Source organism: Pyxicephalus adspersus, chromosome 1, assembly GCF_032062135.1.
Source record: "Pyxicephalus adspersus chromosome 1, UCB_Pads_2.0, whole genome shotgun sequence".
Classification (NCBI taxonomy): domain Eukaryota; kingdom Metazoa; phylum Chordata; class Amphibia; order Anura; family Pyxicephalidae; genus Pyxicephalus; species Pyxicephalus adspersus.
In genome coordinates this window covers 72,318,084-72,336,600 of record NC_092858.1, presented here as the reverse complement: position 1 = coordinate 72,336,600, position 18,517 = coordinate 72,318,084, and the positions used below count along the sequence as shown (strand labels likewise).

At 38.4% G+C, this 18,517-nt stretch overlaps 1 protein-coding gene across 2 annotated transcripts in view; it reads left to right on the top strand.

The window, feature by feature from the left end:
• The window catches only part of PRRG1 (proline rich and Gla domain 1), a gene marked incomplete at its 3' end in the record, with an annotated part of 23,523 nt that extends 8,342 nt beyond the window's left edge, over window positions 1–15,181 (top strand). For both annotated transcript variants that reach the window (XM_072414106.1, XM_072414112.1), the window contains 2 exon segments: window positions 10,237–10,397; window positions 14,412–15,181. In XM_072414106.1, the coding sequence (XP_072270207.1) occupies window positions 10,237–10,397; window positions 14,412–14,933 (683 nt within the window).
• Between the last annotated feature and the right edge of the window lie 3,336 nt (window positions 15,182–18,517).

Genomic DNA, 18,517 nt, shown 5'->3' with positions numbered 1-18,517 from the left:
AAACACTACAAGTAATAAAAATACCTGTTGATGTACCAGATTTGTAGTGTGCTTCTACCTGTAAGTTTCAAAGCATACATTGTCTCTGCCAACATAATGTTTGATGAATCACAAAGAACTGTGCTCTCCCCTGCCTAATAACCTATTGACATGCACAGGAAGTTAGCAGCTTGTAGGATTTCTGGCAGTTTGGAACAGATATAGCAAAACAATTTCGATAGCATAGGAGACCAAAATGGAAAAAATAAGAGGGTTTACACATAAGTGACTCTATTGCCACATATTAAAATTATAAAGAGCTTTCCTCCAATAGCAGTGACAGCATGACTGATGCCGTGATCTCCCCAGCACCTTTTAGCTTGGTGAACCATCCAGCACTTTTCAGTAGCCACCCAGTTGTTTTTGAATAGTTACTAAAAAGTTGGGTCACAATACAGGGCCACCCTCCTACAGCTTCCTTCCATCCAGTTTAAACAACATTTACGGGGAGGATACTGAGGCGGTTTATAGTAAACCTTTCATTTTTCATGCAGGACAATGTGCAAGGTCCGCTTACCTTCTTGCAGCAGCATATACTCAGCCATTTCAACCTTGCAGTGAACTGCAGGCTCAACAATGGTCCCCACCACTGCTATTCAAGTGAATGGAAGCGGTTTGAACCCATTTTATGCATGCAGTGTGGTGAAATGTGTGGTTCCACAAAGCAACAAGTCACTTCTGGTCACACAACTGCTTTTCCTCCTCTGGAGAAAGAACCACACCACAGTCACAACTTTTCGAAAAAGCAGCAGTTTGATATGCACACAGGAGCAGCCAACTGCACCACAGGTATGAAAGTAGCCTAACCTACTCTTCCATTCAGCTACCAGGACCAGGTGGAAAATGCATTACATTTTTGGTCTGATATTGCTCTTTCATCTGACAACAATTTATTGGACTTCCATGAGAGTGTAAAGTGTAAGGTCAGTATAGCTCCTTCTATAATTAGAGAAATGAGCAAATTGAGTCGGCTCCTACAGGGGATGGCTGTCATCAGCCTCCCTATCCCCCATACTGTCCAGATCTCCTTAACTTTACAAGGAAGATATTTCACATGCATTCCCTAATCCCTTGGGTCCATTTTTTCTGATGATGTCTGTTCTAATTATGCACAATGCAGGTTTTTTTTGCAGCTTCATGTATTTCATTGTAGGCAACCTAAAAAAGGTTCTTTTCTAGCCAATATAAATGAATGAAAACTGAGATCCAAAGAAGTAACAATACTAAGATGTATACTTGTAATACAGACAGTGTGCCTAAAAATATCTTTCTGCTGCTTTACTCTTTTTACTGACACTTCATTTACTATATTCTAAAAAATGCATTTGTTTCAGTAGCTTAAACAGCAGGAAAAAAGTTGGCAGGTCAAAGCCAGAGGTTTTTAAAATATTCTTTGCAGTGATACCAAGAAAGAAGTCTGAGGAAGAACTAGTGATAACAGCAAAGCCATGATGCATCTGAAAGCATTGTAATACCTATGAGCGGGTTCAGTCTTGCTTTCAGATCGAGCAATTCTTGTGCAGATCCCCACAGATGGCACCTTGCAGCTGGTCATTTGCACCACCACACAGGTTCTTAGAACCAACGTCTGCACATTTGTTAGCTGGCAGCAGTGAGACATAATAATACCACTTATTGCTGCCCGCTTCTCTCTTCTCTATATACATACATATAGTGTCTCCCCAGAGGCAGTGGTTCACTGGTATGAGAAGTGACAAACACACCCCAACCTCATAAAGTTTGATCACTCATTGAGATGGTAATATCTTGAGGGGACATTCACACTATCTTGTTGCAAAATCACATTACAAACAGAGCGATGTAATTTATCTTGACCTGTGTGTTTAAATTTGTTTTCAATGACAATCTGTTTTAATGTGTGCTGCCTGCCAGTTTAAATTGAATAGGTTGCCTTAATGCATTGTAGTGCAATCTAGAATGAATGGGTTCTTAGTACTAATGAACTTTCTCTTTTCTTCAGGGTTTTTTCCTTTTATTTTGACCATGTGATTTGCAAGAAACAGTTCTTTTTAGGGATATATTGTATTAATAGTGCAAGAACAAGGAAGGTTGAAACAATAGGTGTTCTGCAGTCCAGAGATGCATTGGAACAATTGACCTGATTTATTAAAGCTCTCCAAGACTAGGATACATTTTCATCAGTGAAGCTGGGTGACCCATCAAACCTAGAATGGATCTAGTACAGGATTGAAAACATTTGCTAGCATATAGAAAATGACTTTTAAGAAATCTATTCCAGGTTTGCTTGATCACCCTGCTTCACTGATGAAAGTGTATCCCAATGTAACATATCTTGTGTTGTTCATCTGAAGATGTATTTACCTAACTTTAAGACCTACTAAGGACCATTTTTTATTATGTCCTGAAATCCATTCCAGGTTTGCTGGATCACCTAGCTTCACTGATGAAAGTGTATCCTCTCCAGGGTTGAAGAGCTTTAATAAATCAGGCCCAATGTAACTGAAAAGATTAAAATAAAGTGAAGGAACAGCAGTAGTTATCTTCACAAAATTATTTTTTAACAGCCTATTGCTTATTAAAATTATATATAATAAAACACCATATATAATAATAAGATAATAAAACACACCTAGCACCATATTTATCAGACCAAAAGGAAACAAGAGATATTTATTGTTAGAGTTGAGTATGGAGGACTCCATAAGGGCCGCACAACTTTTAAACCTCTATCAATAGATGGTTTCATATGGAAGTGATGTTTTCTTTAACAAACCATTATTACATGTACATGGTATTTGTTATTACACATTATGTAAGATAACATATAGCTATGCCTTTTGTGGTATTGGCTGCTGGTGTCGGGGAACACACAAAATAAATTGTCCTTATTTTTGTTTGTGGGTTTAATGCAGAGAAAGCTTTTTCTCATTGTGTGAGCTGTGTCTTTGCTCCAGGCGTCTTCAAAACAAATCAGAGTCTATGCTGGAAATCCGTCTGTTCTGATGATATCATTGGACTGGGAAGCATAGGAAATCTGCGTAGGTTTTCATCTTATTTTTAGTCTAGTCCCTTTGTCCTTGCTTACAGGCTGATGAAGTATCTATGGATTTTTATACTTTTATTGTTAAGAAAAAGTTTTTATTCACACCCCAGTTCACCTACTAGTATGTGTTTGAACTGTTGGAGAAAACATCTTGTAATGTCTCCCTGAGCTACAGTTTGTAAATGTAAAGTGGAACTCCAGACCAGCAGCCAAACACACATTTAAAATGAATGTGTGGAAACTGAAAAAGAGCATAGTTTGCTGTAGTAAAACAAAGAGATGTGTTTAGAATAAAGGAAACTGTTTTGAGAAAATGCTTTACTAGGTCTGATTACTAGGGTTCAGTACTTTCCATAACTTGTAGTTGAGCAAATGAATAGTTCTGACTTTGCTTGTTTCAACCCTCATTATCAGAATGAGGTCAGAAATTGACATTTTTTATGATAAGATCCTGTAACAAGTATTGGAACTTCTGTATCTGTGTTGGTAATAGGAACATTCTTTGTGGAGCCCTTTGTTCTCCTGCTGTTGGGCAGATGAGGATGAGTCTGCCTGAAACCCAAGCTTCTCTACTTTTTGTGTAATGTGTCCTTGTCCAAGCTGTGGAATGTAAAGTTGGGAGTTGTGTTTGCTTTGGTTTATCAGTATATTGATTTTTACATAAAGATTATGGTTGATAATTGTCCAAACAAACGGCTGGGTATGAATTGCTAAGTGTCCCTTTTTCTGCAGGTAACTTGTTCTGTCTAACAAATTGTTCAGTCAAATGTCCCACCAAGCGGGGGCTGCAGAAAGATAAATTGGCAAGAAGTGTATTTTTTATTGTACAAAATCTACATCCTAACATATTTAAGGAAATTCTGGTTCTATGTAGTAGGTTTAGTGTGTTATCTATCAGTAAGTTAAAGAACAATTCATGAATTGTGTTAAACTAGGCTACCAAAGGGCTGAACCATCCCATAAATATGTAATACTAGTAAAAGCCTCTTGGGATGTCTACATTCAGACCAATAAAAAGCTAAGCTGGGCTGTACTGGATTTGTCGCATAAATTTGAATATGACATACACATACTGTAGGAACAATGACCATTTAATGTATGTGCACAGGTGTATGTAGACCAGAACTATATTCCTAATGCTTGGGATATAGACATACCAGGGGGGCAACCATCAAAGGTAATAGGTAAGCTTCTGAAGTTGTAAACTTCTCACCATTAGTTATAACAGTTACAAAATGTAACTCTCTGATATGAGTTTCACTCTGCTGTATTTTCCATGGACTTTGCATTCTGGAACATGTACCAGGAGAACTGAAAGAGCTTTTATGAACAACATAATGTTTTGTGTGATGCCAAAAACGTCATGAGAGGCTGAGGGCTACCTGGCTGGCTAAAAAATAAATAGATTGTATAGTTACCATTGTATTGTATAGGTACCATTCCTAACTCTTAGGTGATGTCACACCATGTTTTAAAACAATTTCAAATTGCCAATGCTATGGCATTAGTGTATATTATATATATATATATATATATATATATATATATATAGTTTTTATTTACCTAGGAGATATGTTATTGCTGCCATTTCCTACAAAATATGTTACATTCTGTTTCATGAGTCACCTATCTTCAAAGAATTAGTCAGTTTGCACACTGATTTGTTATAGTTCTGTGATAGGTTTCAGACCTAGAGTTAGTAGAAAGAATAAGCAAATTCATACCTTGACATGTTTATGCACCTATTTGCCATACGAAATGTAAACTGAAAGCCTGGTATCTTATTGTTATTTTTACTACTGAGATAATAAAGAGGTCCTCTTTGGAATAAGGGAGTGCTAGGTAAGACTTGGGCTTGTTATATGAACACCACTCTCTTGAGCTGTTCCCTAGAGTACGGACTGGGCCAAATAGAGAGGAACAATCTAAAGAAATTATATATTCTGGATAGCCAAGCAGAATTTCAGCCTTTTTTTACACCATATGGTGACACAAGATAAAGATTTTGTTACACAGAAAGATGTAAATCTCTAAACCCACTTGATTTGCTAGTTTTATTAGATTTTATTATGAAGATTGCCATTGAAGACCAAACAGTTTTCCTTTCCAGACATGTAAAGAATACAAATGCAGACAAAGCTCATATGGTAACTTTTAATTAAACTACCTTTTTTGTATTTTATTTTTTGTCTTGTCAATTATTTTTATTTATAATAACTATAAGCATTTGTCATCTGCTCTAGAAAATGTACCAGATAACAGATTTCACCTGACAATGGCAGCCTGTAAATAGACCTCTGTGTTGGCTTTGTATGCTGGCACACAAATTGCTGTATCACCCTCTGCTGATGTGATGTGATAAGCCCCGGGGATCTGTCTCCCAGAGCAAATGTGATTCATGAGCCAACAGGCTTGTGCAAAACACGTGGCCGCATTGAATGGCAGTCTTGTAGTGACCACCTCTGGGACACTTGTGGAGTGTGCTATACAAATCGCTCTTTCAGATTTTCTATAGTGTTACTCTTTCTTTTTAAATTCAAACATTACATGTAACTGACCTCTAGTAGTTAGACTAAAAACACAGTTGGAAACATGAAACATTGTATTATATTTACAGTTTTAAACAGGATTATTTCATTTCTTTTTAATTCTCAAAGTAGCGTGCAGAACTACTCAACCAGTTACAGTGTATATAAACCTAAAATCTATTTTTTAACTTATCTTATTGTAATATTTTTTAACCAAATCATTTTTTGTAAATCTGCTGTAACAGAAAACTGTATACAGTGAGATATGATGCCAGAGTGCTGAGCAGTAATATGTATTGCATGCCAAAAATCTTGCAGCTGCTATTTAAGGACTTGCTTTCTTAAAGTGGAACTTCGGTACTGCAAATAAAAATTTGCAATCGGGCAGAATTTGTATTGCTGAAGGAACAGGCTATGTTAACCTGCCTGGTAACTATCTTATAAAATGCCGAGTTGCACATGCAGCACCCCTGGGACCTTGCTATCCAGACCTGTGCAATCAAGATCGCCAAAGGTCATGTAAGTTTTACTCTAAAAGCATCATCATGGCACCCATAAGTGAATGGAGACAAGCAAATGTCTTTAAAAAATTGTGATCAGGCAGGTAAGGGTATTTTTTGTAGAAGGGTCATCTCCCATCCTTTCTGCAAAAAGCTTGCCTGTCTGGTTGCAATTTCTAAATAATAGGATTTAGTTCAGCTTTAAAGCCAACATTTTTCCCCCTTGCAATGATTCTCGCCACTTTGCGGTTTGCAGTTCTCGCCACTGCAAAGAGCACTGGCTAATTTGGTCTAGTGGATAAAACTTACCTTACTACCCACTGCAAGAAAATAAGGCATTTAGGCTAGAAGTTAATTTTTAAGAAAACTAGTACTTAGACAATGCAGGCAGCCATTTCTGACTTCCCTATTGAAATATGATTTGGGTGCATTGCTAATGTGTTAGTTTTATTTTTTCTGAGTTGCTAAACTGCATTCTTGTTCCTAACCTATGACCCAAACTGTTTTAATCAAATGCAGCCACAAAAGTGATATTGTAAGTGGGTTCTGTAAACGATCTGTGGTTATTCCAGTAGAAAGACAAAACTTTTAAAGCTGGAAATATTCTCTGGCCTGGGAGCTACCGATTGACCTAAATCTGAAGACTTCAATTGGAACAATACTTTATTGTCCCATATATACTTGGTCCTTATAGATTTGGTGAATTGACAGATTGCATTTATTTGTATTCTGTAATTATCTGGTGCTGTAAGTGCTTTGGGATTTACATTATGTAGTGATTTTCTGTAGGGTTACAGACAGGAATTTTCAGTTTTAGAAAAAGGTAAGGGGTGTGTGCACATTGCCGATGGGAAGTGAGTTTGCAGAAGGTCATTTAAGAAATAATTAGTTTCTTATTGGGAACTTGGCAGCAATACTCTCATGCATGCATATTCTATGCTGTTGGCAGGTGTTTGATTCTGCTGTGTTCCCAGCAGACATGAATTATCTGTAAAGTACCTCCTGTGGGTGAGCCCGTAACGCAAACAAGATACAGCCTGGATCCACTAGCCAGTCTGCACTTGGAATGTTGAATATCATTGCATAATAATAATAATAATTTCTAAACTGTAATTTCACACAGTTAGGAAGATGTCCATGAAGACGTGTCCTCTGAATGTGCCCTTAAGATTTCCTGATTTAGCAGATTAAGTAATGTGATGCTTTCTGAAATAGCCTGTCTCCAGAAATCTGAGTGTAATACTTCTACAAAGCTACCAAGGACATTTGCATTTAACAAGGATTCTCTTCAATAAGCTGGTAACCACATTTACATGTGGTTTTAAAAATTTCCCTCATAGTTAGGGTTTAGGTGATTTGTTTTTTTAAGATCTAAAGCTGCGTAGGATAAAAGCTGAGGTATTCGACTGTATGTTGGGGCAAAATTAAAATGGTGTATGCAGTACTTAACTGCAATATATGTTCTAGGCACAGTTCTCCATGGTTTGCCGCTGTAAAATTGCTGCACAGACAAAGTACTTGTTATTACTAGTATAACTCCTATGTGCTGCTTACTTACTGTACATAGGCCCTCTTCTGCACCGATATCTTAAGCTGCGTACACACTTCCAATTTTTGTCGTTGGAAAGGATCTTTCACGATCCTTTCCAACGACAAGGGGGTGCACGATGCATGAACGGTGCTGTACATACAGCACCGTTCATGCTCTATGGAGAGGGGAGGGGGAGAGCAACGGAGCGGCACCCTGCTGCGCGCTCTCCCCTTCCCTTTCATTAGGATCGGCTGTTGTCCATCGTCCGTGGATCCGGCAGGTCGGTCGTCCGGACGATGGACGACACCGACTGTACACACGGCAGATGTTCGCCCGATAATTGGCCGATGCCGATTATCGGGCGATAAAAATCTGACGTGTGTACGTAGCTTTAAGCTGTGTTGTAACCCCTTAGTTTTCCTTAGCTGGTCTGCGGAAACTCTCCATTACACAAGGAGGAAATGTTCTATAGTCCAGCAGGACAACACTAAGGGGTCAGCCCGCTACAGGAATTTAGAAGCACTCTGGTCCTATTCAGGATTCAGTTTTTTTTTCCCAAGCTTTTGTGACTTCCTATGCCATATCACATCATGGGCTTTATGGGTGTGGTATAAAAGTACATTAATACACAGAGTCTGCTCTACTATCATTTTGTGATATTCTGCAACAACTTCACCATCTTCAAAAACTCTTTGTAAGTCATCCTTAAGAGCTACTTTCCTGTTCAAGGTGACATCTTAATCAAAAGCGGGTCAAAAGAACATGTGATCCATTATTGCCAACTTAATATTTTCCACCGGTTTACAGTAGACATTATTCTTCCATTCTTCTCTTGTTTTCCTTGATTATTCTTGAATTAATTAAGTTCATCATGTTTAAGTGTTTACTTCGTTCAGTGAAAAGTGTCGTCTGCTTAGCAGAGTAATCAAGATGTATAGAGTGGCTGGATCTCCCCCTACCTGTACGCCCAGCCAAATTTTAGCTTTTTTTTTAATGATAATAACTAGTGGATGTTTTTACCGGTCAATGGTCCATTGAAAGTTCAGTTCATGGAGTAATGTCCACTTGATTAATCAGATCTCCCATTTTGATCCATTTCTTTTATCAGGTTATACTCCAGTCCCCTATTTGTATAAGTAGGTTCATTGCAGAGGACAGGCACTGTTGTCATTGGGACAGAAAATAAGAAAACACCCTCTAAAGTAGCACTGGATAACTGTAAAAATACAGTGACTCTTTTCCTTCCTCACTGTATCCAAAACTAAAAAAAATAGTTTGTTGGTTAACCAACACCTTAAGTCCTTTGTGTGTAAGCATTTTTTCCCCGAAATGGTTGGAAAATATACACCTCTGGCTGCTAATTACCAAGATATGGTAACTAGAGATATACACTGGTCTGTAATGGTAGTGGAAAAATCTAAAATTTTATGTTCTATACAAAGAGCAGGTTTTCTACGGACGGTGTCCTCCTCCCCCCTCTGTACTGTTACCTCCTGCCAAAAAATAACACAAAAAAAGAGAGTGCATTGGCGGTATTTTTAGCTGTGGAATTTCCTCTGGTGAGCTGAGTGTGCCGCTGGTGATAAACTTCTCTATAGTGGAATGCACAAACTGACTGTAGCACTGAGAATGGAGAGCCATTGTCCATAGGAATTAGTGTCAGCTTTGGGAACTGAACTTTTCATATGCTCTTTCTCTGCTCTTTAGTTTTTTGTTCCACTTATGTGTCTGTATGATGTTTTATGCATGAAGGTCTTTAATATTTTAATAGAAACTAAGATTTTTTTTTAGCTCTTTTGGCTAGTATACGTATTATTTTGCAAAATGCTTTTAAAGGGAATCTCTTGTGTCTTAATTCCCGGTAGGATTCTCTGACTGTGGTGACCTTCTCCAGTCTTAAAAGTCTTTCAAAATCAGCAAGCAGGCAGGTCTTTATTAATACAGGCCTTTGCAATAAACATACCTGCCTGTTCGATCTCTTCATTTCTACTCTGCCGGGTATCTTGGCCTCCTCTGGGGGTGCAGAAGACCCATCACCTGACAGTTTTTTTTATCTTTTATGGTATAGTACAGCTTGAAGACCACAGAGAGGATCACCACAATGACATAACATGGAGCACATAGGCTGATATTATTGTCTTATCTTTCTGAAAATCTAATATCCTGGCCATCATCCCTTATTGCAATAATGCTTTTTAATGTCTTGGATTTAGTATGAACCTGATCACTTCTGAATATTTTCTTGCTTGTCTACATTTTGGAACTGGGTTAGAAAATCAAGAAATACTGAAGCCAGTGCAATTATTGATTTCTTGAGCACAGCATTGACCATGTCACATCCTAGCATTGTACACTGAGCTGCACATGCAGCTTTTTGTTAGACAGTGATCAGGCAGGTTAGCATGTTTTATTGCAGAAAGGACATCACCGATCCCTTCATACCTGCCTATTTGTATAGTGCCAGTAGTATGAGATGTTTTTAATGTATGAATCTATATAATAAAAGAGCAAAGTGCTTCTGGCCACTAACGATGACTTCATTTCTATTCTTTCTCCCTTCTTCACAATGCCTTCCTCTGTTTGCCCTTACATTACTTTGTTCTTTGTCTACAGTTTTTCTATCTGAAGAGAGAGCCAATTCTATTCTAAAGCGCTTTCCCAGAGCTAATGGGTTCCTCGAAGAGATCAAGCAAGGCAACATTGAGCGGGAGTGTAAAGAAGAATTGTGCAGCTATGAAGAGGCGAGGGAAGCCTTCGAGAATGATGAGAAGACTGTGAGTAGCATTCTGAGATTTGCAAGACTTGTAATGGAGCAGTCAGGGGCTAGCTCGATGTAAATATGTAGGAATAAAATTTGTACATAATATGTATTATGACAGCAATTGTGTTCATCTTTCTATTAAAACCTCCACTAACTTTATGTACCATTTGGAGATACCCAAAGGAGGCTCAGATCATCAAGGTTTACACAATGATCACATTTTTTATTTTCCGCTATATGGCTGTATTTTTCACGTGTCATTAGAATCAGCTGAAGATGGCTGTCATTTGCATCTAGGTATGCTAGATTTCTTCCAATGCCATGATAGAGCCACCCACTATCGGTGGAATTCCAGTGCTGAAATATGTATGGATGTGCGTGTCACTTCTACCATGGCTGAATAAAAAAACCTTGTCATGGATTCATTTTGTAGCAGATAAAAAGCTTGATTCCATGATGATGTGTGAAGATATCACTCCTGAATTCTTATTTTAACTATCTAGATTCAAATTACAGTAACCATTTCCTGTAAGGGCAGTGTTGCTTGACCTTACAGTATCCCATTCTTCAAGGATTACAATTAGTGCACTGTATTGAAAAAAAAAATGTGGTCAACTGAATTCTGATTGCACAGCTGTAGAGTAGAGTGTAAAAAATCTTTACAAATCCCCCCTGCTGAAAACCCAGGTACTTTATGGTTACAAGCCACCTATTTAGGAACCATTTCCTGACTCTCCCATATGTTTTTTTGATGTTTATGTATTATCACTTTACTTTCATTGCCTTATGGGCAGCCCTAACTGCAGAGAGTATCATTGATTTAAGGATATCAGTTTCATTATACACAATTGTATAGTAAGGCCAGGGCAGATTAATGATGGTCTATTTGGGAGGGGGGGTAATGATTTGGGCTTTACCAGTGTCTTAACTGGATTATTCAGTGAATTTATTTTTGTTAAACATTGGAACTCTAAGGGCTTTTTCACACTGGCAGGAAGGTTGAGGTGCAATTTACCACCAGAAAATGCTGCCGTATGGGGAGACTCTACATGTAGCGTCGCCCTGCCGCAGCCCCCATAGAGAATGAATAGGGGTTGTTGTGATTGGTCATAGTAGCGCTCCCTGCTGACAACTATCAAATGTTTTTCTTTTTAGAAGCAGTGCTGCCATGCAAGTCGTTGAGCAGCTGGCAAGTTGTCAGCAGTGGGGGGGGGCCACATAAGATCAACCAACAGGTGTCTTCACACTGGCGGTGAGATTGGCGATGTGTTTACCACATCCTCATACCAGGGAACTGCTGTCTCCTAGAGGATGACAATAGTAGTGTCTCTCTGCAGCAGCTCCATAGGGAATAAAGAGGGGCAGCAGTGACCAGTACTAGTATATTATAGATAATTTCAACACATTACAGGTTGACAATCAAAAATCTGGCAACCTCCACACCTGAGGAGTACCATTATACCTCCACACACAGGCCAGCCTTCCTCTCTCAGCACCGCGGACATCTGGCTTAGTTCCAGGAAGCAGGCAGCAGGGACGTCTCAACGTGTATTTAGTTTAGCAAGCAAGACCTAACAGCTGTTTTTGCAGAACAGTGCCATCAAAACATTAGTGACCAAACAGTGTATTGCCTGTATTGAAAATGCAAATGAAATGCAAATGTAACTGAAAAATGGATTATTGATGGCCGGATTTTTAATTGTCAACCTTTATCTTGCTTTATTTACTATAGCACCACCTAGTGGTTGCCATATGGTTCATGACAGACTTGAATTTATTGTTTGCAAATGAACACATTCCTACACACTTGGAGCAATAAGGCTATTTACATATGTACAGTGCATTAATATACATGTGCATTATTTCACGCATTAATGTATTGCATTAAGGTAGCCCATTCATTTTTTGCACCTCTGTGTCCAAGAATGTACAGGACCTTATTTTTGGTAATGTATGAAGTTGACATGCATTGCAATAAACTACAAAGTATGTGTGTTGGAGTGCCATTCAAAATGATTGGCATCGTTGACACCAATATGCATAACCACGGCGCAAATGTGTGATGTAGCCATGAAAGGTTTTCCTATGCTTCCCTAAGAAGTTTATCCCATTTGTGTTAGGTTTCATCTTTTGTAGGTTTTATCATTTTTACATATTCCTTAATGTAGCAACTGCAAGAAATGGGGTAAATAGGGAAACTGCATTTTGCAAGTGCTCTGCTTTTTCGTCTCCTTGCATTTTTTTTTTTGGAGAATGAATGTCAATCATAATCCCTTTTTTTATAAAGTGCTGTCTAGGTGAATATTACCATATTTTTCGCACCATAGGACGCACACAGGTTTTAGAGGAGGAATACAAGAAAAAAAAATATTCTGACCAGATTGTATAAAGAAATATTTAATAAAATATAACAGAATAATATTTAACGAGAGAGAGATTGCATATTGCAAAGACATATAGCATATAGCATATAGCACATAGCACAGATATTGCACTTCAAGACTATAGTGACTGGAAAGCTACCGCTCACCTGTCATAGGAGAATGACATGCTACACAAAAACAAAACTGCTAACCAGCACTGCTCACCTCAGACTGCCCTCCTCCTACTCCCTCTGCCTCCCTCCCCACTCCCTTACACACAATCCCCAGCATCCCTATAGACCTGATCTGCTGATAAACACAGAGAGGGGGAAGGCAAGGCTCTGCGATCGATCAATAGGATAAGGTAGGGGTGGACGGCTTTATGGGTTTTTTTATCCGGGCAGGGGAGGTTTTTGTGGGGGAAAGTGTGTCTTATGGTCCGAAAAATACGGTAAATCACTCTGAAAAGCCAGTCTCAGGGAGATATAGACTCCCTCCAACCTTTTTCCTTTTAATATTTTTTTTCCTTACCTTGCAAGGCAGGATAAAAATACTCTTGTGAATCTGCTACTAAGCTATAGGGACCTCTAATCCAACACTGCATATGCCCATGCTCAACAATTAGTAGAACTTTGCATTGTGTGCCTTTGGGCATTACTGGGGTACCACCCATGTGAGTTGTGGCCAATTTTGATGATGTATATGTTCTTTATCCCTGGGACTGAGGGGATTATATGCAGAGGTTTCAAATTCCAAAGTAATTTGAGTGGAGATGAGTAAGGAGTAAGGATGGTGAAAACGTCAAAATTCCACAGACTTTTCAGAATCCCAGAATGGGGATAAAGTTTTGAGCATCAAATGTGTTCTGGTCTATTACAGTGAGCTGAATTGGTAGTACAGGCTGAAATATGCCAATGAAGAGGTGGAATTTCTTATAGAGAATGGTAAAATTGATTGATGGTCTGTATGTTGCTAGCTTCCCTTTATTACAGGTTGTATAGCCCCCCAGTTATTTGGAGGAAACAGGATAACCCTGATTTAAACCCAGATAAACTCTGGTGTTCTTGAAAGCAGGCAAGCAGTCTCACAGTTCATCATGGTACCTTCCCAGTTTATGTCACTCAGTGCCTGAATACACTTTAGTCCCTTTCTAGTCCCTTACAAGGATAGCCGAGGATCAGTTTTGAGTGAGGGATTATGTTTGAATAATTTTAGAAAGAATTCCTATAAAGTTTTACAAATGTAGCTTGGCTCACCTTTTTTCTTAGGGTAGAGGTTCAGTACTCCACCTGGAATGCATGGAGTCCTTTCTATATGAGGTTTTGGTAAAAGACATTTTGAATTTGGTGGGAGTCTTGGGGGGAGTAGGATGACAAAGGGAGCCTATATGAAGGTGTGGAGGAACATCAGGTCTCCTTTCGGCTTTCTATCGATTTTTGTTTGAGTAGTTTTACTTTGTATCCTTTCATTCCCTTAGATTTTGATTGGTTACGTGCATAGTTGATAAGATGTGCTGTTTGTCTTGTATATATTTTTTTCATAAAGCTTTGGTCAGTTATTTATGTTGCTTTTGTTATGAGCATTTGCTTAGTGTGTGTCATTTTTATTACTCATTTTTTTTTCTTACTTTTCCTTACCTTTTTATTATTTTTGTTTTCCCTCAGAAAGAGTTTTGGAAAGAGTATACCAGAGGACACGGGGACTCGAGCACTGACAGCAACTGGTACCCATTTTACCTGGCCTTCCCTTTAATCACAGTCTTCTTCGTTGTTGCTCTGGTTCTCCTGCTTTTGTGGAAGTGTGTATTCAGAAACAAAGCATGCCGAAGAACTGCATATGCCACCAGAGGTGGGAGAGAAAGTATGGCTGAGACTGGAGATAATGAAGGAATTTCCAGTCATGCTCAGCAACACTCTAATGTCTTGTGCACAATGGATGATGCCTTTGAAAGGGCTGGGAACCCTGGTGGATTTATTGATTATGATGTGAGATCAGATACATTGTCAGCTGGATTTTCCTCGAACTGTGACCCTCCACCTTCCTATGAGGAAGCCACTGGAACGAGGGGAGTGAGAGTAAGCGAACCACAGCAAAGTCCCAATGAGCCACCACCACAGTATGAAGAAATAGCTACTTGTGCCTCTGTAGTCACAATACCTCATGAGGGGACAGCCAGTGCTAAGTAGCACAAAAACATATTTTTTTATTTTTTATTATTGCAAATGAAGAATTTTTTTAAGTACAATAGCATTTGGCTCTGGACAGAATTTGACATATGTGATTTTGTTTCCTTAAGAGTATTAAAATGAACACTATTATTCCCTGTGAGAATGCTCAGATGAAGGGTCTATATTGCTTTTAAATAAATACAGTGCACTGTTATACTACACTAAAAGTGCTGCATAATAATTAAAACACTACTTTTTTTATTTTAGTCAGGTAGATCTCTTTACAAAGACAGCAGCTGATCTTGTCCCCATTGCTGTACCATCAGACTTCCTACTACTTTCAGACTTCAGGGTAACAGTGAGTGCTAAAACATGTACACAGGGATGAAAATTTTCATCTTGATGATCTCCAATGGTCACACATGCATATTCTTACTTGTTGGATAACTTCTACACTGCCACATATTCACATTGCGCTCATATGGACTCTGTTCACAGAAGCTAGAAGTTATTACAGATTTCTAGAAGTCCAGAACTGATGTATATGTAATAGGAGAAATATTTATTACCATCATATTTAAATGTGGTAATAACCCAAAATACTATACACGGGCTGTGTCTACATACATTGAGGTATAGTTACAAAGCAGGTACTATGACATTCATCAAGCAATCCCTGCAGGTAAATGGGGCGAGGCAGCTAACATGGGGTGCACAAAGTTATATATCATTTATTATTTTATTAGGAATTGTTGTTTTCCTACATTGTAATCAGTTTACCAGAAAAAATTAGATTGAGATTGCAGCATCTAGTCTTTGACCTATGTTTAGGAAAACAAAATAGAATGGCTTAGTCATTGCTAATAATCTGGTAAAAATACTTATTTTCTGTAGAGAAACTAGAAGAAAGGATTCTGTCAAATCCATTCTCTTGTGTTCTTAAAACCACCAAGAAATGGCTTTTTTTCATGCATTTGTCATCTTAAAAGCATTTTTTTTTTACTCAATGCAGTGAACGCTGCTGCTAGATTCAATATAAACTAAATTCAGATGGTGCACTCTGGCTATAACGGGTTCACCGTCAAACAAGGAAAACCTCATCTATGTTCCTTTGTGTTTTATTTTTTTTTATAATACTTTCTAGTGACATTGTTTCCACACATTTATGTGGGAAAGCAAGGGCAATCTTCTATTGGCTTTTTCTCCAAGGACAAAAGATCCTGGAACATTTCCGTTGCTTCCGATCGTCAATGCGGTATTCATGTGCTCATACAAGAATGCACACAGTGTAGGAATAATATACCTTTGACATTTGTGACACTGTAGTATGTTATGTTTCTTCTAGGTTTTTATTGTAATAAATACTAAAAAGTCCACTACTGAACTTGAAACACAGATACCTTAAAGATCCACTGAAAATACAGCATATGTTACATAAAGTAAACCGTCAAAGGTTTTCTTTTCAGATAGTGTTCTATTCCATTGACTGCCATATACAATGTCCAGTCCAGGGAGGTGCAAAGTAAGCCACTGCACAAGGGGCCTGGACCCTACTCAGCCAATAGGGGCCCTTAGTCAATTCTGCACATTTGACCACTATTTGGTTATATGCCCAACTGGTCCTGGCCATTTGCATTTTGTCAATGTGGTCAGAGCAACGCAGACTGGCCAAGACAGTGTAGCACCAGCAGCTCACTAGTGAGGTCTTTCCTGTGATCCATACTCTAGCAGCAAGTCTATTATTCACAGTAATGTAAAATGCTGTAACACCATATTGGTTACAATACTGCCTCTTCTAGTCTGCTGATGGGCAAAGGGATATAAAAGGCTAGTAGAGAAACATTCAATGCAAACATTGCTTTAATGCTCTTTAATGCCACATAGGCTTACCATTACCTTTTGCTAGTCATGTCGGAAGTACACTGACCAACTGGGTTTTTTTAAGGGTTGAGTCACTGACCTAGAACAAATAAGCATATATGTGAGTCCTTAAGTGCTGCTTGTCCTGGGTAATGGACACAAAAGCCCTGATTTATTAAAGCACTCAAACAATGGAGAAGGTAGACTATCATGGGTAAACCCAGGTAATCCAGCAAACCTGGAATAGATTTCCTAAAATCATTTGCTATTATTTGACAAATGTTTTCTACCTTGGGCTAGATCCATTCCAGGTTTGCTGGATCGCCCAGTTTCTCCCATGATAGGCTATCTTCTCCAGTCTTGGAGACCCGTAATTAATGAGGTCCAAAGTATTGAAGCAAGAAAGTGAAAAGGACAGGTAGGAAACTACTATTGTCAGAATGAGAAGTACAAATTGCAGTCTATCAGGAAGGTTTCATTGATGATCACAAAACTTTACAGCTTAGCATGGATTCCATTAACCAAACCTTTTGCCTCTTACATCATTAGAGGACAAAGGATCAAATAGGTAGACCTAGAGAGAGATCAGTAACGCTTTGAATTTAGAATGGGCTTCCAAAATAGGTAAGTATTTATCTTCTACTTTTACAGGCTAGGATGGGTTACATTTATAGCCCATATTAACAGGGTCAGTTTAATGTTACAAATGTCCTACCTGTCCTCCAAATGCTTGAGTGTGATGCGGAGTTTACTGCAAAAAAAAAAAGTTCTTTCTATTATTAGACTGTCCTCTTCTGGGAAATAAACCAAGATGGTTCAATATCCCAAAGAATGAATATGACACAAACATTAAATTGTCGGCTGGAATGCAAATTACATTTGCAAATAATTATCTGCATCAGTTTGTATGCAAGATGATAAAATTTTCCAATTAAGAAAATTCAAGTAAAAAAGGAAATAAGTACATGCATATGAAGGTTAGATTTTATTGGCTTTATATAAAGAACTGGTTGACTAATCAATATGGAAACGATGTGTTGCCCTTGACTATTGTAACTGTAGGGGCTGGCTGTATGGATGTACATGAAGGAAGGAGGATTGATTAACCTAAATTTTACCCTTTTCCATAACAATAAAATCCCTAGAATATATTTGTTGGTAAGACATAATGAAGTACATGACTAGCTACCATCCTTAGATGAGCCCTACTCTGATACTTGGAAAACAGCCCTACCACCAGGTATTGGAAAGCTTCGGGTCAATGGGTGGACAACCAGGTAACCAATATCTCCCTCGTATTTCTCATTTACCTGCCATAATCACCCTACACCCATCAACCAACTTGAGAGATCTCTGCAAATTTCACTAGGAAAAGAAAACCAACTGATGCCCATAGCAGCTCAATTCCAGCAAATCTAAAAGCCAAGTTCTAGGCAGGTTTATTATACACAAATCAATGTAGTACCTCAATCTTTAATAAATCCTTAAATATATTTTTTCAGTTTGGCTTGTGACTCAAGAAGTCGATTAGCTGTGCTGCATTGCAAGAAGAATGTATTGCCTGCTTTCATTGTTCAGTCCCAGGAAAGGGAGGAGATTTGTAACAAAAAATAAAACTTCAGCAGGACAGGACTGTGTCTCAGAGCTGTGTTAGCCTTAATCATTTTGGCTGGTAAAGTATTCCTCTTACCTGGAGATCAGTCCTAAATAAAACAATTGATCTCAGCAACATTGTTCCTTTT